Consider the following 27,494-nt stretch of genomic DNA (forward strand, 5'->3'; position numbering starts at 1 on the left):
GATATCTCAAATCATTCATAAGATATTCACATTATTAATCTATACTATTCAAAGCAGAAAGGAGAGAAAAAGTATGAGAACGGCTTAGTATCTCATAAAAGATTGTGATTCCAAGGTGGGTGTGATTGGGGATCCCTCTCAAAATTGAAAATACTACTCTACTATGACTTCAAAAATCTGGTCCGCCATCTTCGATCCACCCTATTGAATGCAACTTAATTTTTTTAAATAGGAAGGTGGTCATGCGAAACATGATTTCGATACGGAATTTCAATAAAAAATGAATGGCGAAAACCGCACATCGATATCTCAAATCGTTCAGAAGATATTCACATTATTAATCAATACCACTCATGTATTTCATTTCTGATATGCATGATATTGATTAATAATGTGAATATCTTCTGAACGATTTGAGATATCGATATGCGGTATTCGCCATTCATTTTTTCTTGAAATTTCGTATCGAAATCATGTATCGCATGACATCCTTCCTATTTAAAAAAATAAAGTTGCATTCAATATGGCAGTTCCAAGATGGCGTAACAGATTTTTGAAGTCATAGTAAAGTTGTATTTCCAATTTTAGGGGGATCCCCAATCACACCCACCGTCAAATAACCTTTGTGTATGAGATAGCCCAGCGTTGCCATATGGCAACAGAAAAATGTGTCAGCAGGGATTTTTTTTCGCCTATGACATGCGTTGGCAGCCCTGTAGCGGTTGGAATACACAGAGAAAGAGCCAGACAACAATATACAGCTGAGTTTGAACCTTGACATTGTTGTTTGTACTATCCAGCTGAGCATAAAAACTACAAATGACACCATGACAAACCAACATGAGTAAGTTGATTTTTATATTCATTGTTTATACCTCTCCATGAATATTTGTGATTTTATTTTGTTAAAAACATGTTAAGAAATAATTGTTGAATAATAATGATCCAGTTAACCTCAAATTGATAGTTGTGACTTCACTTTTCTTGCACCTGTTGCCATATGGCAACGCGGGGCTCTCACATTATCATTTCATTTCAGTACATAACCTTACTGCTGTGTACCTTCTAACAATATCTATGACGCCATTTACTGCAATATATCATTCAATTATATATTATATTGAAATGACTATATATTTTATTATAATAACTCATCTCTGTATGATTGTCTCTTTCCCAAACTGACATTTGACATTGGAATTTAGCCATTTATTCCCAGTTTTACAATTGCTGCTTTTTCCACAGGCCTATGAGTGTAGCTGAAATACTTGAAGAGTTACAGCGTGATGAATTCCAAGATATTGATGTGGCTGAGTTATTTGTGGAGCCCCCAGAGCCAAACATACTATCAGATGAAGATTCAGCTGATGAAGATGAAGGAGGGATGATTGACAACCTCAGCAGCAGACAACTTGCAGCCTTGGGTGAAGTTGTTCTCACCAACAATATCAGAATGGGTGTTGGCAGTGAGATTGAAGTTCCATATGATGTTATGCCTCAAGAATTAGCCGCACATAATTCAGGTGGGTGAGTTTGGCATTCACTAGAATGCTCCATAATTCGTGAAGTCATGACTCAATACAGTTCAACAAACTTTCTAGACATTATGAATAAACTAATTGAGCTGTTTGGCTATACACAGACATAATACATAATTATTATACAATTTTATAAGTGATGACAGTTATAAAATTATCAATGTTATATTGTTTCAATTGGACTGTTTTTTTGTTTGTTTCAGATTAGCAACCTCCATCCACAAGCATTTCAGAGGAATCAACAGCGGGAAGCAGTGTGGAACCATCTACATCAGGAGGCACTTCAAGAAAAAGAAAACGCCTACAACCAGATCAGTCACAAACGCCTACAAACTCCTCAACACAGTTCCAGCCTACCAATTTTTCATTTGACCGCAGATGGAAAAAAGATGATCTCTTCACCACTGCTCATCATTTTCCTGAAAGCGATTTTACAAAGTATAGAGATTTTTCACCTGTGGAACTATTCCAGCTTTTTTTTTATGAGGAGCTGTTTGACCTGATGATCAACGAGATAAAAAAATATGCAGCATTCAAAAACGTTCCTGATCCAAATGTAACCAAAGCTGAACTGAAGTGTTTTTTTGGAATTCTGATTATTTCTGGGTATAATTCTTTGCCCGGAAAACGTTACTATTGGGAGACATCTGATGATGTGAGAAATCATCTTATTTGTAAGTCAATGAGACGAAACCGTTTCACACAAATAATGAGCTTGCTTCATTTTGTTGACAGTACAAGAATAGATCGTTCAGATAAACTTTGGAAACTTCGTACTCTCATTGATAAGCTAAAAATAAACTTTAGAGAAAATTTTGTCCCAGTTCAACAATTAGATTTTGATGAGTCAATGATTGCCTATTATGGGCGTCATTCATGTAAGCAGTTCATAAGAGGAAAGCCAATCCGTTTTGGATATAAAGCTTGGTGCCTCAATACATTCAGTGGTTACCTTGTAGATTTTTCAATATATCAGGGTAGGACAGGAAGTACAGATGATGCATATTATAAAGCTTTTGGTAAATCAGCTGCACCATTAGTGAGGATGCTGAATGATCCAGAACCTTGCAAAGTTCTGCCATATCACATTTACTTTGATAATTTATTCACGGGTCTAAATTTACTATCATACCTGAGAGACCAGAACTTTCATGGTACTGGTACCATTAGAGCAAACCGTGTACCAAAAGATTGTAAATTATGCTCTCCAAATGAGATAAAAAAAAAGGAAAGAGGGTTTTATGACCATTCTGTCAGCAGCGACAACATAATAATCACAAGATGGCAAGACAATGCACCTGTCACTGTTGCCTCCACAATTCATGGGATAAATCCATTGTCCCATGTGAAGAGATATTCACGAAAAGAGAAAAAACTGTCCTTGTCAAACGGCCATCACTCATTGGTGAGTATTAAGTTCATGGGTGGGACAGATTTGATGGACGAGAATGTCAACCGATATAGAGTTGGCATTAGGAGCAAGAAATGGTGGTGGCCTATATTTTCATGGTGCCTTGATGTATCACTCCAGAATGCGTGGTATTTGTACAACATGGACAACCGACCAAGAATCACACAGCTTGAGTTCAAACGTGCAATTGCTGTATATTATCTGCAAACTTTTGGAACTGAACCACAAGTTGGAGGGAGACCATCTTTACGCCCACAGTCAACTCCTGCATTTGAAGAGCTAAGATATGATGGATTGAACCACATTGTTATTGAAAATGAAAAGAAAGATGGGGAAAAAAAGAAACGAAGATGTGCTAGAGCAGGATGTAAAAGCTTCATGAGAACCAGTTGCAAGAAATGTGCTGTCGGCCTCTGCATACCATGCTTCTTACCATTCCACACAAGCAATTGACTGTTTGGAAATTGAATAGTTTGTAATCCAAGAATATTTTATCTGCTATTTTCCTAATAAAATATGTAAAATTAGAAAAGTTTTATTATTGAAAAGAATGATGAACCCATTGCTACTGCATTGACCTATTGTTGCCATATGGCAACGGCTGATTTTGTTCATTCAACAGCAATTGAGGTCAATCAATGAATAAAAAGTGTTATAAAAAGGTCTAAGAACACATATTCAACCAGTTTTTTCGATATAATTGGAAAAAATAACACATTGAAGCATTTGATGTGCAAGTGCACGTCAGAAAATGCATGAGTCGAAAACCGAATCTGAAATGTTCTGTCCCAAAAATTTAAACTTTATGCGCTCATATCTAAAAAGTAATAATCTGAAGAAAAATGGTTTTATGAGAAAACTTTTTCATTTTGATAGCTTGATTATATAAAAATCGAAAAACTTTGAAAAATCTCACCAGTAGAAAGTTTATCTTTAGCCTTTGCACAGCCTTTTAAAGTGGGTGAAAAGTTTGGAAATTTATCAAAATTCTTCGTTTAAAGTCTTAGTCAACACTGATTGTAACATCTATTCACGTTTTAAACACTTTGAACTGTAAAATTTGATAGTACAAGTTTTTAATGTACTAATTAATTCATTTCATTTTTCTCACCTCTACACACAGAATATAGTCTTGTAGAGGAATTCCTGATATGTTTGTACTGTAGCCCAAATATTGGAATGTTGTGGAATAAAGAAACTTTGACTTTGATTTTGTAGAATCTAGTAATATTTTCAAATGTGAATATCTTCAAAAGTATCTGAGATATCGATGGTCTTTGACATTCATTCTCTCTTGAAATTCCGTATTCAAATCAAGAGTCTCATGACCAACTTCCCTTAAAATACTAGCAACCAGAATGGCGAATTCAAGATGGCGGACCAAAATTTTGAAGTCGCAAAAAAAGTATTTTCAATTTTAATAATATCCTAATCAAATCATCTATCTAACTAGCCTTGTATATGAAATACTAAACTTTTCACCCACTCTGTACATGTGAACTACTCATTCATTTAGATGCATTTAAGATACCAGAATTGAATGATGATTTAAAACCCAACAATTTTTCAATCCATTACACATGTTACATTGAGTTTGAATCAGCATTTTTAATTTTTATTCACGTTTTAATAACGTGTATTTGAAACAGAATTTCCTTAGTATTGATACCGTGGAGTTGAAACAGCATATTTTAAGCTTTGCTGTTAGATGTTGGGTTTTTTCTTGATGAATTTTCATCAACGGTTTTCCCGCCTTTTATTAATATTTTCGCATATTCAAACTTTCTTATCACAATCTTGAATTCATTTTTTTAATATTTGATGAATTGCTATTGTTTCAGTCTTAGAGAATATTTCTTCAGGGCCTTGTTTCATGAAAAATACAAGCTAATAGTTTAGTAATTTCCTATTTGATAAACAGCTGATTACTTATTGACCGAGCGAAGTGAGGTCTAAGATTCAAGTCGACGGTTTGGCATATCTCTTAATGTTTGAATGTTTAAATGTTTATATGTTTTTATGTTGCGCATTTACGGCGAAACGCGGTAATAAATTTTCATCAAATTTGACAGGTATGTTCCTTTTTTAATTGCGCGTCGACGTATATACAAGGTTTTTGGAAATTTTGCGTTTCAAGGATAATATAAAAGGAAAAAGGAGCCTCCTTCATACGCCAATATTGGAGTAAAAATCAGACTGTAGAATTATTCATCATAAATCAGCTGACAAGTGATTACACAGATGTGTGGAGAAGCCAGTCTATTGCTGTATTTCCATAAGGTCTATAGTTTCAATCGAAAACTGGAGCATTATTAGAGTTCACCGCCCTTGCGAAATTTTCCCCCACATGTGAAAAATAGTCGTTTAATTCATTAGCCACTATCTTGATTTTCTCTTCAGTTCAGTTCAGTTCAGTTTCAGTTCTTCGCCACAGTCAATTGACCGGGGAATTGTCAAGTTTTATTATTAATCTCAATTTCAAAATTTGATATAAATAAAAAAAATATTTATTTTTTTTTAATATAAATAATCTAATTGTCAAATCTTAATAGTTTATTTTCGCAAGTGCTGGAAAGTATGTTCCTCTGTGTATTCAGAAACTGCATAATATGGCCTTACAATCAAGTATTTTTTTAATTTTGAGACAAATAATTTTTTGCTCTCAATAGTTTCGAGATGTAGCGGGAGAAGGTTGAAGAATCGTGATCCTGTGCAAATTGGAGATCTTCGAAATTTATCTAGTCGGTGCCGAGTGATATTCATATTGGTCTTATTTCTTGTGTTGCAGCTATGTTGATTGTCTCTTAAAGGTGGATTTGAGTTTTTTGCTAGTATTATAGTTTCCAAGATGTATATAGATATTACTGTAAAAATTTTGTTTTCCAGAAACAGAGGCCTGCAGTGCTCAATTACATTCGTTTGAAAAATTGTTCTTATTGCCTTTTTTTTGTATTCTAAGTATTTGGTCAAGACAGTTTTGGGGTGCAGCTCCCCAGGCAACAATCCCATATCGCAGGTGCGAAGTAAACAGCGAATAGTAAGCAGTTAGAGCCGTTTTTTCATCCGTAGTATTTCTTATTCGTCGTATCACATAAAGTGCTGAGGATAACTTCTTAGATAAGTAGTCGCAATGCTGTTTCCAGCTCAAGTTCTTATCGACCATCACACCAAGAAACTTAGTAGAGCCCACCGCCAGCATGCTGTCCTCTCTCAACTCATCATCCTCTCTATTGCAGTTGTTTGGTGTGAAGTTGATGAGCGTTGTCTTTTTCTTGTTGATATTGAGTTTCAGACTATTGCAAATTGATGTGGCTTCTTCAAATGCTAGGCTAACTCCACTATTGTTTGCTTTCTGATTGGTAGGTAAAATAATGGTAGTATCGTCAGCAAAAAGGATGCACGTTTTGTTTTCTGTGAGTAGCTCTGTTGTAGAAATGGAGCTATTATCTATTAACTATTTCGAACTGTTCTAGTGGGGATCCATTTTTATTTTTACCTCTACCAGATATTTCATTTATAACGGACCAAAACTTTTTTGGATCATTTCACCACTTTCATTGATTTTATTTCTATAGTATTGATTTTTGTAGTTTTCAATAAGTTATTTAATCTGTTTCTGTAGTAATAATAAATAATAAATTTGACTTTATTTCTGCGTGAGAAAAATACAAAAAAAATACAGAACATGTGAAAATTAAGAGTAATAGAAAACTAAGCACGTAGTATTATCATTCTGCTCCACTATAGATATACAATGAGAAAAAAAACAAAACAAAGAAGCAAAAAGAAAAAAAAACAATACAGCTAATGGCTTACTCTACTAGAGCTACACTGCGAACGAAAAATACATCAAAAAGACTACTCTACTAGAGATACAATAAAATAACAGTGGACAGCAACTCAAGATAGAGATTCACAAGTTACAAAGATTATAATACATATACAACATGCAGAAATAAGTCATTACTGTATGCAAATGACCTTAAGAGAGAGGTCACGTCCGCATACAGGAGCACCGGACAAAACAAGCGTTGAATTAAACTGTTAGTTCTATGAAAAATAGAAACTAAATACATATACATATATGTATAAATACCTACACATATAACGTACAAACATATGTAGTTTGTGAATTGAGTCATTAATTCTCTATTGAGAGGCTGTTTCTTTGTTAGCTTCATAATAACCTACTCTAGAACATGGTAGGCCATAGTGGAGTAGGTCAATTCCCACACAGAAAAAACTAAACATGTAGAGGACACATTATAAGAATTTTTGTAACTAACTATTGTATGTAATTGTAATTTATCTAATATTTCGTGTAATTGATGTTGTAGTTTTAGTTTTTTTGGTAATAAACATTTATTTATTTAATTTATCTCTCTCCTTAATTGATCTAACTAGTCCATTTGTTATCAAGGGATTATTTTTTTGTATCGAGAGTTCTCTTGAGCAACAAGTCTTTCAGATTTTTCTATATTACATTTAATGATGGAGTAAAATTTATTTGTTGCAATGTTGACGTCTTGCTTCATGATAACAGAGTTTCATGTTTCTTCCCTGTATGTAGATTATAATGCTTCATTATGAATATAATACTTGGGAAGATCAGAACTGTTATTATCTATGGAACCGGAGGTAATTTGAATTGATACTATGAAGTGATCAGTTATTGAATCTTTAATAATAGCTGATTTTATTGAATTAATGTCTGTATTGTATAAATATATGGTGAATTAGTGTGCTACTAGTTATTGTTTGTCTAGTCGGTTTATCAATGCAGTTTATAAAACCATTTTCGTAGAGCATATTCAGATATGAGTCAGTTTTCAAGTCATTGTTCAGTATGTTGGTGTTTATATCTCCTATCAATATATTTGTTATACCTTTTCTCTTATTATTATTGTAATGGATATTAAAATTATCAATAAAATGTGGGAATCGTGATTACAATAAACATCAAGGATCGAGTAATGTTTTCTATCATATTGAAAGTTAATTTGCTAGGCATTGACCCCACCAATATTTATGCATCGACCTACTGCAGATAGTGAATCTTTGACAAAGACACGAACTCCATCGTTTCGGTTGCGCTTATCATCAGTTTGAAAAGTTGTATAGCTATCTAAAGGTGTGTACAGATTTACGCGCCGCGAACATGAGCAATTCACTTTTAATCAGCTGATGCCAAGCTTTTTATATCTGTATCTTATCGTTTCTGTAAAAATACAGATATAGTCAGCTGATTAAAAGTGAATTGCCCATGTTCGCGGCGCGTATATCTGTACGCACCTTAAGGCTCAACTCACACTTACGCGACGCAGATCAAGAAGAGACTTGACTCTAGTCAAGAGCATGTGTTTTCAAATGGTGACAGTCGCGGAGACTAGAATCGACTGATCTGAGTGTCACCATTTGGAAACACATGCTCTCGACTAGAGTCGAGTCTCTTCTCGACCTGAGTCGCGTAAGTGTGAGTTGAGCCTCACTGTTTGTTATCATCTACATTGAACCAAGTCTCAGTCAAAACGATAATATCAATTTCACTATCCAATGAGTTGAGTCCTACCAGTAAATTATCAATGTTCCCGTTGTAGCTTCTAATATTCAAATGAATCAGCTTCAAGCTTCTCTCATTTTGACTGCAAAAATTATTAAAGGAATGAAATGTATCATAGGCTACTCTTTACATGAAATTAAATTGAAGTTTTCTAATTCGGATTCATGCCTATTCATTCCGTTGTTCAGCCGGAGTTCTGCCCGCTCCAACTGTTATCATTAAGTACAATGATAGTGTGCAGTTTATTTATGATAAAATGTAAGAATGTTATTGTTGAGAATTAAAAGGATTTTCTTTAAGTATCTTGTCCATTTTTGTCGCAAAATTCCTTCGCCTTAGCAAGGAAAGCCGCTAGTTCTTCCAACAACGCCGAAATACTCGCACTAATGGACTCGCGATCCTCGTTTGTTGGTGTAACCGTAACACAAACGTCACATGTCCAATGTGATTTGTTTCTAGTGGCGCGCTTAGACGATATATCAGATAAACACGATACATGATAGCATTTGCTGCAATCGCTACACACAAAACCTTCCTTCTCCGAGGTCGGTCGCTCACACTTGGCGCACAGTGTCACTCACTTATTAATTATTATTGATTTGAGGATAATTTATAATTATTGATTTGAGGAGTGACCCGTGGTCTAGTGGATAGAGTGCTTGCGTAGCAGCATAAAGATCCCGGATTCAAATCCTCTCATTACCAAACGTTTTTAAGCAGATCACTCCCGTGTTATCGGATGGGCACGTTAAACTGTGTCCCGGCTGAAGTATGACAGTCGTAAGGCCAATTGACGGCTCAAATGATACAGGCTATTCAGGTGGTGGGACCTTCCTGCAAGGGACTCTCCACCAACAAGAGCCATACGAATTTACTTTTACTATTGGTTTGAAATTGTTCACAAGTTTTACTTGGCGAAATACTAATAGCTTGGACAAAATAGCTTGCTAACTTGTAGGTTAATGACAGTCACTACTGGTCAAACTGTGGAGCTGTGCACGAAACTAATCTAATCTACAATCGTCCGTTTTCATCGATAGCTGAGACAGAACTGAAAAATATTATATAAATAATAGACGTCTAAATTAGTTTAATTTAGATTGATTAATAAGTTGTTTTACTTGATTCGAAATTAACAATAACATAACCTAAAAAAGTGTTGACCAGATAACTTAAGCCTACAGCAATCAACGGCAACCTGCTTTTAATTTTCTCCGGTTTGTTCGGAAGTCGATTACAACTAAATTTTTATCATTCCTGTCTATAGTCAGGCAAAAAGCACATATTTATCTGATAGATTTTCAAAATGGCTTATAAATCGTAATCAATAGTCTAACCTGAAAAATTTACATACGGTACTATATCAATCAACTTGGTTTTAATTTTCTCCGGTTCTTTCGGAAATCGATAGAATTTGTATTCACTTTTCACCAGGTCTAGCATTGGGTAAAAAAGAAGATAAACTGGGAATAAGAGGCTCGTCGACTTGCAGTCTTATTTTTGAGGACTGCGAAGTCCCGGAAGAGAATATTCTTGGAGAGCCTGGTCTTGGATTCAAGATAGCCATGATGACTCTAGGTTAGTGGATTCATATTGAATGTATTATGGATTAGTGGATTAGTGGATTCTACAGATTTTTCCTCAAATAATAAAAACAAAATTTAAATTTAAATTTATTTATTTTATTTTATTTTTTTTTATATTTTTTATTTTTTTTTGTGTTTGGAGTTCTGACCTTGACCTTGTGACCTTGACCTTTGACCTATGAGAAGTCTGGCACACGTTGACCCTGTGGGAAGTCTGGCCCACGTTGTCCCAGAAGGAACAAAACTATACTACTTGTAATGTCAAAACATCGGCCAGGTTGGTCTAGTGGCGTTATAAACTTTGGTATGCTAGCACCGCCTGGTTCGTGGGTTCGAATCCCTCCGAGGGCATGGACGTTTGATCATCTAATCAGCGCACTTTCCATTGCACTTGCAGCGACTGCTGCAAGAACTACCTTCTTTTTCGGCATCTGGCTGGGAACTGAACAGTGAACTTCATTCCAAACATCTTGCAGAGCTACATATAGCTCTGCTAGATAAATTACCGTTAAAATCTACTTATAGCAGAGCTATATGTAGCTCAAATTTTATATAGCAGAGCTATATAGCTCTCCAGCTACATAGTTTAAGCGTAGCTTCATGCTTAAAGTATCTTCGTGGATTATCACATTCATATTTTTTTTAATTCTATTGAACGTTTCAATTTTTCCTTCTATGCTTTCTCCTTTCTACTTTCTACTTTTTATTTTGTCGACCTATCTGTGATTTCAGGTCCTGTTTCATGATCGACAATCTAATAACTCATTTATTATTATCAAACAAAAATCCATAAAGTTGTTTTAAATTTATTGCCAAAATATTCAGAGTCTCTGATTTTTATCTATCAGACAGATGGGTAGGGAAATAGGGAAAGGGGTGTTGTTGTGGCAGTGAAACGTTAACTCAATGTTTGTTTCAACTCAGATGAAACATTACTTAATATGTGAGTGATAATATAGTCTACTGTATGATCATGTCAAAGTAGAATTTATTATTATTAACAGATTGTAGAACTTCAAGCACAGCTGTTAAGCTACTGAAGTTATTTTTTACTTTCCTTGCCCTATCACCATAGGTAAGGAAAGTATTGCTTTCCAAAAAAATTAAGGTACCCCAATTTCAAGTTTTCTATACGTTTCAAGGTCCCCTGAGTCCAAAAACATGATTTTTGGGTATTGGTCTGTGTGTGTGTATGTGTGTATGTCTGTGAACACCATAACTCCATTCCTAATTAACCGATTGACTTGAAATTTTAAACTTGAAGTCCTTATACCATGAGGATCCGACGATAAGAAATTCAATAAAATTCCATTCAAGATGACGGTTAATTACTAAAAAACATGTTCTTCACGGTTTTCTCGAAAACGGCTCTAACGATTTTCTTCAAATTTATATCATGGATAGCTATTTATAAGCCCTATCAACTGAAATGAGTCTCATTTCTGGGAAAATTGCAGGAGTTCCGTAATATTCTTGAGAAAAATGGCGGATAATTACTGAAAAACCATGTTTTTCACGATTTTCTCAAAAATGACTTGACCGATTTTTTTGAATGCATACCCTGTATAGTTGTTTATCAGCTCTATCAACTGGCATGAGTCTCCTTCCTGAGAAACTAATGGGTGGTCCACCCCATCCTAGAGAAATGGACTCTGTAACCTCCTTCTCGTGCATGAGGTAGGTAGGTAAAGCAGTTTATAAAAAGAACACATAGTCGAGATATTTCATCTGTAGAACAGCTGTTTTGACGACTTTAGAAAAAAACATCGAATTTCACAATTTACACAAAGGAAAAAGAACTCTGAAAACAATTATATATACACATACAGTAGTCTGATCGTAGTTTCAAATATGTTACCGCCAATCGTCATTATGTTATTCCCCTAAATTATTCTCGTTTGAGAATGAGGCTTACAGTTCAATGAGCAAGGAAAGTTGTGTGAGTGTACCACACCAGATTTTTCCTTCATGATACTGTTCTATATATTAATTGTTTTATAATAATATTGTAAAACATGTCAGTGTTGTGAATAATTTTCAATTTCATTATAATCATTTGTGTCTTTCAAAGTGTAGTAAGTAATGTAACTAGCTCTGATGTTTGTTTTACAGATTCTGGAAGAATAGGCATAGCATCACAAGCTCTAGGAATTGCTCAAGCATCCTTAGATTGTGCTGTTGAGTATGCTGGTAAAAGAACAGCATTCGGCGCACCTATATCGAAGTTGCAAGCTATTCAGGTATTTTCCTCAAGAATCTCAAGTTTTTTTACAAGAAAATTTATTGGATAGAAATTACCTATCGATTGATACAGAGTGGCGCAGATGGTTTCAAAATTATTGTCAAAATGTCAATTTTGAAGGTTGGATTGAGACAAAGTGCTAAACGTTTAGTTACAATTGTAAGCGAATGGTGGGAAGAAGAGAAAAACTATAGCTTTCGGTTTTTATTACATAATAATTATTTATTTAATATACGAATATTCAAATATGTAACGGTGTTATTCGGAAAACCAATGTAATTGAGATAAAGGAAAAATTACAACTATAACCAACAATCAAAATTTCTTATTATAATAATCAGATAATAATTTAAGGGCTACTCGCTTGCTGATCTGTGGTTGTTCAGGTTTTTGAAAATAAAAACAAAACTATTATTTAGAATTATGGGTCTGAAAATAAAAAATGTACAATTAACTATTATCTTACTTTACCTTGAAAATTGTTCCTTGGCCTGATCCTCAAAGGTCTGGTTAAACCACTCCCGACTTTAAATAAAACAATATATGGAAAAAACTTCTGCCAGCTGATTGAATCAAAGCACCAGCTTTCCATACAAGATTCAAATCCTGAAAACACAATTATGCAGGTTTAAACTGCCCGAACTGTGACAGCCTATAATAATTGAATTCTCAAGACAGAAACCTTCAGGTAACCAATACCTTAACTCAACAACTATACTTCAAAGAATACGGGCCTCGTAAGAAAAATTCAAAATCTATTTATGTGAAAAAACATGCAGCCTTGATTCACAGACCAAATTAAAGTCGACTCACTCTTGTTTGTATAGCATGGAGCTAAAAACCATATTTATTTATTTAGCGTATGGCCCTACGACACAAATCTTTATGTTATCTAACATAAGTCAAACATATAAACAATGAAGTCATCTTAGTCACAAGTTTGAAAAAAGGTGGAACACAAATTAAAAAAAAAAATTAAAAGTTATAAACATATATCTAGTCGATTTAAATATGCCACTGCATCTGGTGTAGCTACCAGGAAGTCATCCAGCCTGCCCTCATAAGCTGTTCTTGTGCACTCTTCTACAATGTGTCTTATGGTTTGCACAGCGCCACACTCACAAAAAGGTGTTGGAGCCTTTCCCCACTTGTGCAACGCATAGGCACATCTTCCATGCTGAGTTCGGATCCTGTTTAGAACTGACCATAGTTTGCGTGGCAAATCAAAACCTGGTGGCTTTTCGGTGATACATGTAATGCCGTTCTGGTGGGAGGCTTTCGAGACGCCAGGCGGATTTGATTGGCATGTTCTATATCCCCATGTATTGGCAAGTTTTGATTTTGCAGGATCTTATTGAACTCTCTTGTTAGCGCATTCATGCGTCGGAGGTTGGGGGGTGGAATGTGCTCAGCACTGGGAGCCATTCTAATGGTGTCGATTTTATGACTCCAGCAACCAACCTCATTGAATTATTCAACTGAGCATCAACCCTGCGCACATGTGAGCTATTCAGCCACACGGGTGCACAAAACTCAGCAGTTGAGAACACAAGACCCAGGGCTGAAGAGCGTAATGTAGAAGCTGAAGCTCCCCAAGAAGTTCCACAGAGCTTTTGGATGATATTGTTTCTGGACTTCAGCTTCTCCGCCAATTTTGTAAGATGCTCCTTATAAGAAAGTGTCCTGTCAAGTACTACGCCAAGGTATCTAGGTGTTTTGCAATGAGTGAGCCACTTGTCTTCAAATTGGATACGGAGCTCCCTGTTTGCATCTTTGTTACTGAGATGGAAGCAAGCAATCTCGGTTTTACTGGCATTCGGTTGGAGGCGCCATCTGCGAAAGTATTTTCCCAGTTTCCCCAAATCAGCTGTGAGAGTCTTTTCTGTCTCCTCAAACGTCCTGCTCTGAGTTGTTAACACCCAATCATCAGCATAGCCATATTTTCTTGATGTTGTCTCTGGCATGTCTGCAATGTACAGACTAAACAAGAGAGGGGCAAGCACTGACCCTTGAGGCAGGCCGTTCCTGAGCTTTCTTTGTGTACTCATATCAGAGCCCAGGATGACTTTGAAAGTTCTGTCACTCAGCATATTGTTCAGGAGTCGAGAAGTCACTTTCCAGTTAATCACTTTAAGGAGCTTGTAAATCATTCCATCTCTCCACACAGTATCATATGCTGCTGATAAATCGATAAATGCAGCAGAGGTCTTTAGCTTGTTCTGGAATCCAGCTTCAATACATGTTGTGAGTGAGAGTACTTGGTCCACACAGCTTCGGTGAGGTCTGTATCCAGCTTGTTCGATTGGGACACTTTCAAATACCTTCGGGCTGATCCTATTATAAATCAGCCTCTCCAATAGTTTGTATGTCACTGATAATAATGCAATTGGTCTGTAGCTCTTGGGTGTGTTTGCAGGTTTTCCTGGCTTCAAGATTGCTATGATCTTTGATTGCCTAAGCTCTTTGGGTATAATACCAGTTTGCATTATATCAGTGAAGAATCCAGCCAACCAAACCTTTGCATACTTCCCACAATTTATTGGGAATTCCGGGTTGATGCTGTCAAACCCTGGTGCTTTTCTGGGGGCTACGGACTTCAGTGCCAGTTCCATTTCCTGTGAAGTGAAAGGATGGCTAAATTCGCTCTCTGTTGGCTCTCTTTCCAGGCATCTCAATATTATTAATAATAAAAACCATAATATTGCCTTCACGAAACGTGATAAAACACACGTTTCACCTTTGCATATTGGAGATCTATTCGCTTTATCAATTACATTTAATAATTAAATCCGCGACCAGATTTCCAATTCACAAAATAATATTTCAATAAAATTGAATGGGTTTTGATGTCATCTATGACATAATGGAAGTTTATTAACAGAAAATTAGCCAAGTCAGTTTTTAAAAATGACATCCAACAAATGCCCTCCTACTCGAGCGACGTATTCTTGGAGTCATTCCGCATTGCCCGCTCAAGAATATCACCAGAAATTGATGTGATTTCGTTAAGAATTGCTGTCTTCAACTCCTGAATGGTCCAGGATTCGTTCATGTAAACCCTTGCTTTCAAATAGCCCCATAAGAATAAGTCACATTCTTTGAGGTCCGGCGGTGAGCGAGGGGACCAATGCAAATCTCCTCTATGGGAAATCAAACGGCAAGGGAACTATGTAAAGAAGGAAATACGTAATCAGATCTTACAGTGTGATGTATGAAATTTGTGATAAATACCCAATAAATTCAAAGTTCATTAATTTGTAAAAGCAAGGATATCGCCTTATATGTTACCAGTGAAAGCACGGTAATGTTACCTGTTTATATTAAATGCTTCCAATTTTAATTCCGATTGAAACCTTAAAGCTGGATTCTCACGCAACAGTGACGGTGAAACTGTAAAGGTGCGTACAGATATACGCGCCGCGAACATGAGCAATTAACTTATAATCAGCTGACTATATCTGTATTTTTACAGAAACGGTAAGATACAGATATAAAAAGCTTGGCATCAGCTGATTAAAAGTGAATTGCTCATGTTCGCGGCGCGTAAATCTGTACGCACCTCTAAAATAACTCTCATTAGTTCTAATTAAACTATTCTAAACATTTACCCATTAGAACTTCTGGTTATTATATTTACACTGTTCACTGCTTCATCGTTCGATTCTTTGGAAAATATTGTTGAGACAAGTAATAATTTTTTAATGGCTGTAAATATAAACTGGAGTTTTTCTGATGAAAGGAAATATTTTTCTAATTCATTTTTAATCTTTACAGCATAAAATTGCAGACATGGCTCTGAAACTTGAGAGTGCAAGACTTCTCACATGGCGTGCCGCTTATTTGAAAGATTTGAAGCAGCCTTTCTCAAAAGTAAGCACATGTTTTGTATTATTATAAAATTATTTGATTGTATGGTATGAGATATTGTGGTATTTCTCCATAATAGAAAGAATAAGATGTTGATATTGTCAATAGGTACCACTTTAATTTATTCGATAATTAATTCATATTTCAGAACCAGGTTTCATGGTAACACCTACCACATCTTCAGCTGAATTTGTTGTGATTGTAGTTATTATTAAAAAAAATATTTTATTTTGTATCATTGCATTGTTAAGTGGATAATAATAGTTATTTGGCAAAATGTTCTAGAAGTTGTTGTAAATTCATCCTCATAAACGTGAACCTAATCATTCATCATTAATAATTATGACCGTAATTTAAACGATAATAATAATTATTATTTAAACGATTCCAGAGTACAAAATACTAAACGTTCTTGAGAGAGAACTTTGTTTTCTCTTCAATTTGATGTATTATTTCACTACTTAATGTTTTCCTTCTATTGTCATAGCAGATTCTAGGTGGGGGGTAAAATTTTAATTTTGTAATAATTGATCACTTGACAATGAAATTCAAGTCTGGAACATCTGGTACACAATTTTTGACTTTGTAGCTTAATGGAGACTGGTTGGGAGGTAAACATAGCAAAAATACGCATATCTACCCCGTCTATTGAAGGTGTGGAACTGCTAAGTTGACACTTGTTGCAGAGTTGAAAAATTCACCCCCAACATTGAATCTGCTATAACAATAGAAGGAAAACATTAGGCAGTGAAATGATACATAAAATTGAAGAGAAAACAAAGCTCTACAAATCTACGGTGAGCATTCATTTTTACGATGCATTGTTGGAGAGTTGTAGGCCCTGAAACATCAAAAAATAAGATGAAAAGCTGTTATGTTAACAATTTTACACATTTAAGAGCGTATATCTCGAAAACTGTTGGAGATATCTCAAATCACCACAGAACAAATATTTCAGAGAATTTATCAAGCTTTTTTTTTTTTGAATAGTTAGTCATGTCGGTTGAACGCATTTTCCTCAAGATATGAGCGTGTAAGCAAAACATTGAAAAATGCAACTTTTAAACCACCCTCATCCCCTTCAGCACAAGGGGTAGGGATGGGGACTTTTGATATGTTCACCCCCTAACTGGTGGTGGTTCCAACAAAGCTGCGAAGTCAAAAATTGTGTTCAAAACATTCTCTCCAAATTCCTTTGTCAATTGGCTATTTTTGCATACCTAACTGAATATCTCACACTCAACACTGAAGCTGTTGCAACAGTCGTGGGGATGTGCGTAAACTTGTGAAATTATACATCAAATTGAAGAGAATTTGATGATCTATAAGCTTATGATCAGCATGGATTTTTCCCATCGATATTAAAAAAGTTATAAGAGCAAAAATAGCGAAAAATCGAAGGAGAATGTGTTTTTTTTTCAAAAATGTCACATCTTTTAGAGCGGATATCTCGAAAAGTGAAAGAGATATAGAAAAAGTTGTCAAATCAATATTGTAGGAAATTATGTAAGCTTTAATTTCTTATAGAATAGTCATGTCTGTTGAATTCCTAATTTTCGATTTATATGCGAGAAACCAAAAAATGGTACCTTTGAACCACCCCCACCCCCTTAGCACAGGGGGTAGGGGTGGGGCTTTCGATATGTTTACCTCCTCACTACCCTAAACAGAACTGCGGGGTCAAAAATTGTCTTCCAAACTTTTCCCTCTATACCCTTTTTTGAGCATTCATTGCCATTAGCAATGGACCCGCTCTGTGTACATGGAATGTGGTAAATTGTCCGATTCACAATTTACCAATTAAAAAGTTTCGCGTTCCATGGGAGGAAGTTTGACAGATTTTGTTCCAGAAACCTGTTCCAGCTCCAACCTTCTGCCCCACAGTCGAAATATGGTAAATTGTCCGATCTGGTACAGTTCCAACTATCTGAGCTCTCATTGGTTCATTATTGTAGTCTGCTTGCTTCTCTGCGCATGCGCTGATAGTTAATTTACCATAATATATATAGCATAGAATACATAACCAACAATATGATGTTTGATAACCATTCATTAAATGAATTTTTCTCGATAGAAAATTTGAGAGTAATGGAATAAAAGAAATTTACACTTTTCTAGACGGTAGGTTTGTAAAACAGCCTTATATAGCATAGAATACATAACCAACAATATGATGTTTGATAACCATCATTAAATGAATTTTTCTCGATAGAAAATTTGAGAGTAATGGAATAAAAGAAATTTACACTTTTCTAGACGGTAGGTTTGTAAAACAGCCTTATATAGCATAGAATACATAACCAACAATATGATGTTTGATAACCATTCATTAAATGAATTTTTCTCGATAGAAAATTTGAGAGTAATGGAATAAAAGAAATTTACACTTTTCTAGACGGTAGGTTTGTAAAACAGCCTTATATAGCATAGAATACATAACCACAATATGATGTTTGATAACCATTCATTAAATGAATTTTTCTCGATAGAAAATTTGAGAGTAATGGAATAAAAGAAATTTACACTTTTCTAGACGGTAGGTTTGTAAAACAGCCTTATATAGCATAGAATACATAACCAACAATATGATGTTTGATAACCATTCATTAAATGAATTTTTCTCGATAGAAAATTTGAGAGTAATGGAATAAAAGAAATTTACACTTTTTTAGACGGTAGGTTTATAAAACAGCCTTTCTCCATTGACACAGCTAGTAAACGACACATTTTAGTGTAAATCAACTTTATATGTGCGCGCCAAAAGCTTGAACCAACGATTTTGAAATGGCGTTCCATGAGAACATTTTGCACTAGTCACGTGATGGAACAGTTTACGATTGTAACTGGAACAATTTACTGTACACAGAACGTACACAATGATTCCTTCTTTAGAAGATGGAAAAATGGTGTGACTTTAATCAGACATTTGTTGAGTCCCTACTAAAGTTATATGTTCAAATATCTGGGATGCCTTAAATACCGCTGGGCATAAGTGATTGGCAAGACAAATAGCAAATTCTATATATAATATTGTAGTAAAGGTGAAAATTAACACAAGAAAAAGAAACTCCGATTTTCAACCAGAGTTTATGCACAATATGATCGCTCCTTTCGTTGAGCGACAAGACAAAATCAATCCACAGTCCTTTTCCTAGTCAATGCATATATTCTTGAACGGATTTATAAGTTGATATTAATGAATAATTTTCGTTTGTTATTAATTTTAATAATAAACACTTTGTAATCTAATGTATTGTTTTTAACAGGAAGCAGCCATGGCTAAATTAGCCGCTTCAGAAACAGCTACTTTCAATGCTCATCAGTGCATCCAGGTAACTACAATAATATTATTCTATGATTATTCAAATTCAAGTTCTTCATTTTTCATTATAATACAATACACATTGTGAGACTTTGGGATTGACCTAAGGGTCCTCAATTCGATAAATCGGAATGGACTCACCGATTTTTTTTAAGCATTCGTCCCCGGACAGCAATCCTCCGGTAGAGCATTAGTCTTCTGTCCGCCAGCCTTCTTTCACACGCGTATTCACTAAACCGTTTATTCACTTCGATTATCCGCACACTTTTACGATTGCGAGTCCCGAGAAGTCTAGGAGAAGAGTGACGAAAACACAGGCCGAGTTCCTTCTCAGTTGCCGGGAGAGAGTCCCGTTACTCTGGCAGATAACGCCGAAAGCCAATATTTCCCCAAAGTTATGGAGGTGGGGGGTAAGCACCCTCAATTGCAAAAGGGAGAACTCTCAATGTAAGAGGACTAAATAATGAACATGGAGGTAGAGGGATAATTTGAAGAACACCTTTCCGAGAGAGAGGATATAATAATAATTAAAACTATAACTTGAGACAATTACATTTATAATATCACAGTATTGAAATGAATCTTTATTATATTAAGTTGCATGAATCGAAGTAATAGCTGGCTGGCATCTTATCTTATCGATATTGCTGCTCGCTACTATCAATTTGAGCTATGCCAGCCCGCTTATGAAATGTGATGTCACAACATGTAAAGGGGAAAAGTCTAGACCTTTTTAAATCCTACCTCAGTAATCGTCAACAAGTGGTACAAGTTGGGAGCAAAAATCAGATCTTGTAATAGTTAAGTATGGCGTCCCCCAGGGTTCAATACTGGGGCCTCTTTTATTCGTTATAATGATTAATGATCTACCTCAGGCACTTGCGACTCATACCTTGTTATATACAGACAACACCACTTTCCTTAATGCTCATCCAAATGTGGAAGCTCTAAATAAAATGACAGAAGAGACGATGGCTCAGGCTTCTAGATGGTTTAGGGCAAATAGTTTCCTGTTAAATGAGGATAAGACACAGTTTCTATCCCTGAGTCTTAGAGATATCCCAAAAATGTGTACTGAGTCAGTAAAGTTTCTGGGCTTAATGATTGATGATAAATTTGACATGGGAATCACATATTAATTATATTTCAGGCAGGTTGTCTAGAGTAATTCATTTATTAAGGAAACTAAAGGACATTGTTACTGAAAAATATCTTAGAAATGCCTATTTTGCTTTTTTCAAAGTATTATATCATATGGTTTATTAAAATTTGGCAATAGCAAACACATTCACAAAATTCTTTTATTACAGAAAAAAGCAATCAGAATAATATTCAATTCAGGTTATCTTGATCACTGCCGTCCCTTGTTTATAAATATGAAGATACTAACCGTTATAAATTTATACATCTTCAATGTCATACTCTATGTCCGACAACATAAGGATAGTTGGAAGAAATGAGGTAATATCCACACGCACAACACTAGAAGTAGAGAACGTCTGGATATCCCCTACCAAAGGCTATCTATGTCAATGAATGTATATCTCACTTTAGGGCTTAGACTTTACAATCACCTGCCAGCTGAAATAAAAAAATAATGTAAATGCGAACAAGTTCAAGAAAGAATTATATGACTGGCTAGTTCTAAGGCCATATTATTACTTAAGTGAATTCAACAACAATTGAACTCCGAAACATATTGGATCCTATCTATTCATGTATTAATTTACTGCATGTTTTCTGTTTATTGTAAGTTTTATGACTACTCTGTGATATGTGTTGACTATTGACGTTGCTTATAACTTGATTGTTCCATGGCAATAAAATTTTATTTATTTATTTAAATCAAATAATTTACAATATAGCACTACCGGCTAAAGTCAACTTGTGCGCCAACAGTGAGTTATAATAATAATACTGTGGGTGATACTCACATAAGCTCTTAGGCTTGTGCGTGGGTAATGAGTGAGAGGGATGATGATGATGATGAGAGACGACTAATTTTTAGGTAGTCGGGACCGACGACTTATTGTCTCCTCCGAAAGTTGAAAACAAAAAGAAAACAATATAGTAATAATGATAAATAGAAGAAATGTAGATCTTACTAAAAATAATCAGTAATAAATAATTCGGTATATGGATCTTAGTTCAATCATTTCAATTGAAATTGAAATTATCTTTATTCTTCTTCTTAGAAAGTACAAACAATATATACATTATACAAAACTCGAATAATCTTCCTCACATGGGCAAAGCCTGTGTATAAGTATATTTTGGTAGTTCATGTAACATTTTTAAAAAACCATTGTACCTTTTTACCAACTTTATTTTATTTCTTACAACACCTTTCGACTTATAAAATGTCATTTTCAAGTGATTAGATTAGAGTTCTTTATTTATGTATCCTATGTTACAATATTTACTGGCGTATACACTAATTTACATTAAATGACGATAATGCTAATTATTCAACGAATTTTACAAAGTATAAAAAATTAATCAATGAGAATAAAGATTGAATACAATTAGAATAACGATAATATAATATTGTGATGTAGCTTCATAAATCGGTGATGTTTCAACAAATAATTTATTGACGATTCTGAAGATTCAAGATTCGTTTTATTAACCATCAGGCTATAATAATTATAGCATTAGGCAAGTCATAATATATACATTTTAAAAGTAGGCTACACACAATTGAACAGAAAATCATGCCTGATAAAGCATATCTATATTACATTCAACTCAGGTATTCAGGTATTCTTCCTCAAGTGAGTAAAAGGCATTATTTTTCAGATAACTGTATACAATTTTCTTAAATTTGTTTGGAGGAAGATTCCTGGTTGTTTGAGGCAGTTTATTATACAATATACACTGTTGGAAAGTATGGCTTCTCATAGTTTTAGTGAGTCTTATTTGTGGTGCTACAATGTTTCTACTGTTCCTGGTATTATATGCATGGTAATCTTCATGAATGGAAAATTTTTCTGAGTTTTCCTTGACGTAAATTAAATTGGAATAAATGAAGAGAGATGGAAGGGTTAGTATACCCAAATTAGGGAAATGTGGCCTGCATGAATCTCGCTGTGTTAGTCCTAGGATAGCTCTAAGAGCCTTTTTTGCCATAGGAACACTGTTTTAGCATGAACGGAATTACCCCATAGACGCACACCATAACTCAAAAATTGATATAAGATAATAATTATATAATTAATTTGATAATAATTGATATAATTTATAATTGATATAAAATTGATATACATATGACGATACCTTTCTCTAAAAAGTATATAAAATAAATCAATGAGAATAAAGATTGAATACAATCAGAATAACGATAATATAATATTGTGATGTAGCTTCATAAATCGGTGATGTTTCAACAAATAATTTATTGTCGATTCTCTAAAAAGTATATAAAATAATATCCTTCCCATCAACACACGACCATGTGTGAATGTGTAAGTGAGTGAGTTAAATAAATAATGTTACATAAATATTATCACCAACTTATTGTTTATGATCATGTGTTTGTATATTTATATGTTTATGAATATAAAAAATAGGCTTCACACACCATGGTTTGTGAAAATTGACAAAAAACGTTCACTTGGGGAATTTAGTTCATGCTCTACTGTTTGATGAGGGTTTTCGGTTCTTCATGCACGAACATTCAAGTTTTTTTACAAGTTTCAAGTTTTATTGTTTACATCAGCAATACAACAAAATTCAAACATTATGACGATTGACTTTACCGTTTCATGACACGATGCTGCCTCATAGCTGTGAACAGGATTCGCCTAAAGTGAACATTTTTGTGCATTTTCACAAACCAAGGTGTAAGACCTCTTACATTTCTACTTTCCTTGCCCTATTACCATAGGTAAGAAAAGTATTGCTTTCCAAAAAAAATTAAGGTAAAAAACATGATTTTTTGGGTGTGTGTGTGTGTGTGTGTGTTTATTCAATAAATTTAAATTCAAGATGGCGGAAAAAATGGCGGATAATTACAAAAAAACCATGTTTTTCATGGTTTTCTCGAAAACGGCTTTAACGATTTTCTTCAAATTCATACCATGGATAGCTATTTATAAGCCCCATCAACTGACATGAGTCTCATTTCTGGGAAAATTGCAGGAGCTCCGTAATATTCTTGAGAAAAATGGCGGATAATCACTAAATACATGTTTTTCACGGTTTTCTCGAAACGGCTTTAACGATTTTCTTCAAATTTATACCATGAATAGCTATTTATAAGCCCCATCAACTGACATGAGTCTCATTTCTGGGAAAATTGCAGGAGCTCCGTAATATTCTTGAGAAAAATGACGGATAATGACTAAAAAACCATGTTTTTCACGATTTTCTCAAAAATGATTTGACCGATTTTTTTCAAATTCATACCCTGTATAGTTATATATCAGCTCTATAACCTGGCATGAGTCTTCTCCCTGAGAAATTAACAGGGGGTCCACCCCATCCTTGAGAAATTTACTTTGTAACCTCCTTCTCGTGCGTGAGGTAGGTAGGTAGAGCAGTTTATTCAAAAGAACACATGTCGATATTTTATTTGTAGAACAGCTGTTTTGACAACTTTTAAAAAATCATCAAATTTCATAATTTAAACAAACGAAAATGTACTCTAAACACAATCACAATAGTATATAATCGTAGTTTTAATTATTTAGCCACCAATCGGCATAATGTTATTCCCTAAATTATTCTCATTGATGAGGCTTATAGATCAATGAGCAAGGAAAGTTGTGTGAGTGTACCACACCAGATTTTTTTAAACGTCGTCCAAGCTTTAGTGAGGTCCACGTTATGACACGTACAGACAAGTCACAACGTGTTTCAATGGCTGTTTCCAGATCTTTTCTCATCAAAATGACGTGTACCTGAACATACACGAATCCAAAGGTGCGTACAGATATACGCGCCGCGAACATGAGCCTGATTGAAAGTGAATTGCTCATGTTCGCGGCGCGTAAATCTGTACGCACCTCAAGGTGAACATACCTGAATCTCTTGAGCTTGGTTTTCACTAGTAGAGTTGGTGGTCGAGTAACTGGCATACTAACTCTACCGAGCAAACTCTACTCTACTTACTTGGTCGAGTAACTGTTTTCACTACAATTGAGAATAGTAGGTAAAGTGTGTTGTCTAGTGAACAGAACTAACCTAAAATGTCAACACTTTTTAATAAATTAACACTAAGGGACGGTTTCCGAGCTCGGGATTTAGCTAAGTTCTAGACTTTGAACAGCTGGAGTCAGAAAATTGGCTTTCCGAAACGGGGCGTAGTTGCAGTCATTGTCATAGTCACGTTTGAATTAAATTTCAAAAAAACTAGAAAATTAAACACAAAAAAAAATAAAGAGAAAATAGTGTAAAGTTTCAGCTAGTTTGAGTTATTTAGAAATGTTTAATTACGTCAAGGGAAAACGTTTCAAATTATAGGAATGAAAAAATAAAGATTATCACAAAAACTGCGACTACGCCCCGTTTTGAAAAGCTAATTTTCTGACTCCAGCTGTTTTAAGTCTAGGACTTAGCCAAATCCCGAGCTCGGAAACCGGCCTTATTAACACTTTAATAAATTAACACTCTTCAATAAATTTATACTTTTTAATAGAAAACGATACTTCTTGAACTTGACAGCCTACGGTACGACTCTACTCTACTAGCTCGAGACTGTTTTCATTAGCATAGTAGTGGTAGAGTAGAGTGAGAAGCGGTGGTGGGGGAAGGCAAGTGGTAGAGTACTATCCCACTCTACTCTACTATTAACTAGTACTCTACCATGAACGTTTTCATTGGGAGAGTTGACAAGATAGTTAGTACTTGCCCACAGAACTCTACCACTAACACTGGGTACCTACTAATGAAAACCAGGATTTACTGTGTTGTAAAACAGGTAATAATAGTTATTTGTATATCAAGAGTGAAAAGTACGACTTTTTCTCCCTGTGGGAAAAATTTTGAAGCCCGAGGCGAAGCCGAGGGCAACAATTTTCCTGAGGGAGAAAAAGTATTTTTCGCTCGTGATGTACACAACATTTTTCCTCCATCTACATTTGTTTATAGAAACTGCAAATAAAATCATTTGTTGGCTGGTATTTTGAATAGAATAAAATATTTTTAAAATTGTTCAAATTTTTATCGTCTACAAAATAGGAATATAATATCATACAAACATATATTTCATGAGTTGTTCAAATTCCTTGTTGTGGTATTGAATTCAGTTTACTCAATGACAGACACCTCTATTACGCTTTCTCATCTGAGCTTAGACCTTCTAACCTATTACAATGTGAGTTTTTGAATTAGAGATGCTTCCTATGTTATTTAAATGGAGTCACTTTTACTCCCTAGGGAGTTTTACAGTTTTTTACTACCGAGAGCGAAAAAGTGACACTTTAGTATTATGTTTCAGGGAGTAAAGTAAGTACTTTAGACAGTAGCTGGAGGAAAATGATATTTTCTGTGTGACATTACACAATGCACTGTATTAAACAGATTTCTGGGAGTTTTTTGGCAATTTCTTTTGCAGATCTTGGGAGGCATGGGCTATGTTTCTGACATGCCAGCAGAACGTCATTACAGAGATGCCCGTATCACTGAAATCTATGAAGGAACTTCAGAAATCCAGCGATTGGTTATAGCAGCCAATATAATCAAACAGTATGAATGAACAGTTGATATATAAAGTAAATCCATTGTTTGTATTCGTTTTTAGATGAAAAAGTATTCTTCTTTATTTATATTCAAATGTTATTTTGAAGTGCCAGGTGACGTAGATTTAAACATTATTTTGATAAAAATAATTTGTGTCAACTTATAAAATAACAAATTTTAGTATTCTAATATGGATAACTTAAATTGAATTTTAGATGATTTTTCTCTGTTCTATTTCAACTATATTTCTAGAAATGTTTTGTTATTCATTTGAAATGAAACGGTTTTTACATCGACACCTGAAATGAAATCGAATTTCGTCAACTTTTATTCTATACTTATTTATGTATGTATATTTTTGTGAAAAACATTAATAAAAGTTATTCAGCTTGTTTCTTGTTTTATTGATGCTACTGTATTATTGAGTTATTCAATCTAATCTGAATTTTAAATATTTATTGAAGCAGAAATGTAATGATTGGGGATAATTCCGATAAATTCATACAAGAAAGGCCCCCATTACTGAATTACAGATATCCATAGTAGATTATTTTTAGGAAAAATATATTCGTATTTGATGCACTGAAGGGTATGAAGGGCAGAAAAAGGAAAGGGTGTTGTTATAAAATGAATATTACTTGAAACTTGAATAATTTTTCAAGAAGTTCACACTGAAAATCATTAACTTATTTTGATGAATTTTCAACATTTCTATTCATAAAACTGTTATAATTTCGTAGAGATACTTGATATTATTAAATCCTCATTATATTATTTAATCTTTATATATTGTAGAATTTATTCTCACATAACGAAAAATTACTATTTGATTTTCTTAATTCTTAAAGCCTGTTTCCATGAGAGTACTGTACTACAAATTCGTATCACAGCTTGTAATAATATTCCTGATATTCTGAAACTACTATATGAACTGCAGTTCATAAACAAACAACTTTTAGTTTGCATGGACGAGAGAAAAGGAAAATCTACATAAGAAAGAATTCAAGAGCGAATATTTACATTAAATTCCCCAAATTGTTTTCAGAATACTGTAGGTGATTTCATTCATTAATCTTAATAATTTTAATCAATATTTAAACAAACCAAATCAGGTTTCCTGTAGCCTGTGATTTGGTTGATATTCGGTCTATGTCTATTCATAGATTTCATGAAAAATGTTAATCTCCAGATTTGATGAAATATTTGGACTATGGATAGAGGTTGACCTAACAAGTGTCGTGCTATAATATGAGACGTTTCGCTACAATACAGAGGAGCGATCCAAAC

At 34.5% G+C, this 27,494-nt stretch overlaps 1 protein-coding gene across 2 annotated transcripts in view; it reads left to right on the plus strand.

Moving 5' to 3' along the window:
• Positions 1–26,599, plus strand: part of LOC111049576 (short-chain specific acyl-CoA dehydrogenase, mitochondrial) — a 39,782-nt gene extending 13,183 nt beyond the window's left edge. For both annotated transcript variants that reach the window (XM_039442912.1, XM_039442913.1), the window contains exons 6-10: positions 9,944–10,087; positions 12,208–12,335; positions 16,112–16,207; positions 19,471–19,536; positions 26,083–26,599. In XM_039442912.1, the coding sequence (XP_039298846.1) occupies positions 9,944–10,087; positions 12,208–12,335; positions 16,112–16,207; positions 19,471–19,536; positions 26,083–26,223 (575 nt within the window). In that variant the 3' untranslated portion in view covers positions 26,224–26,599. The remainder of the gene's footprint in view (positions 1–9,943; positions 10,088–12,207; positions 12,336–16,111; positions 16,208–19,470; positions 19,537–26,082) is intronic.
• Positions 26,600–27,494: the final 895 nt, after the last annotated feature.

The sequence above is a fragment of the Nilaparvata lugens genome, chromosome X (genome assembly GCF_014356525.2).
Source record: "Nilaparvata lugens isolate BPH chromosome X, ASM1435652v1, whole genome shotgun sequence".
Lineage (NCBI taxonomy): Eukaryota > Metazoa > Arthropoda > Insecta > Hemiptera > Delphacidae > Nilaparvata > Nilaparvata lugens.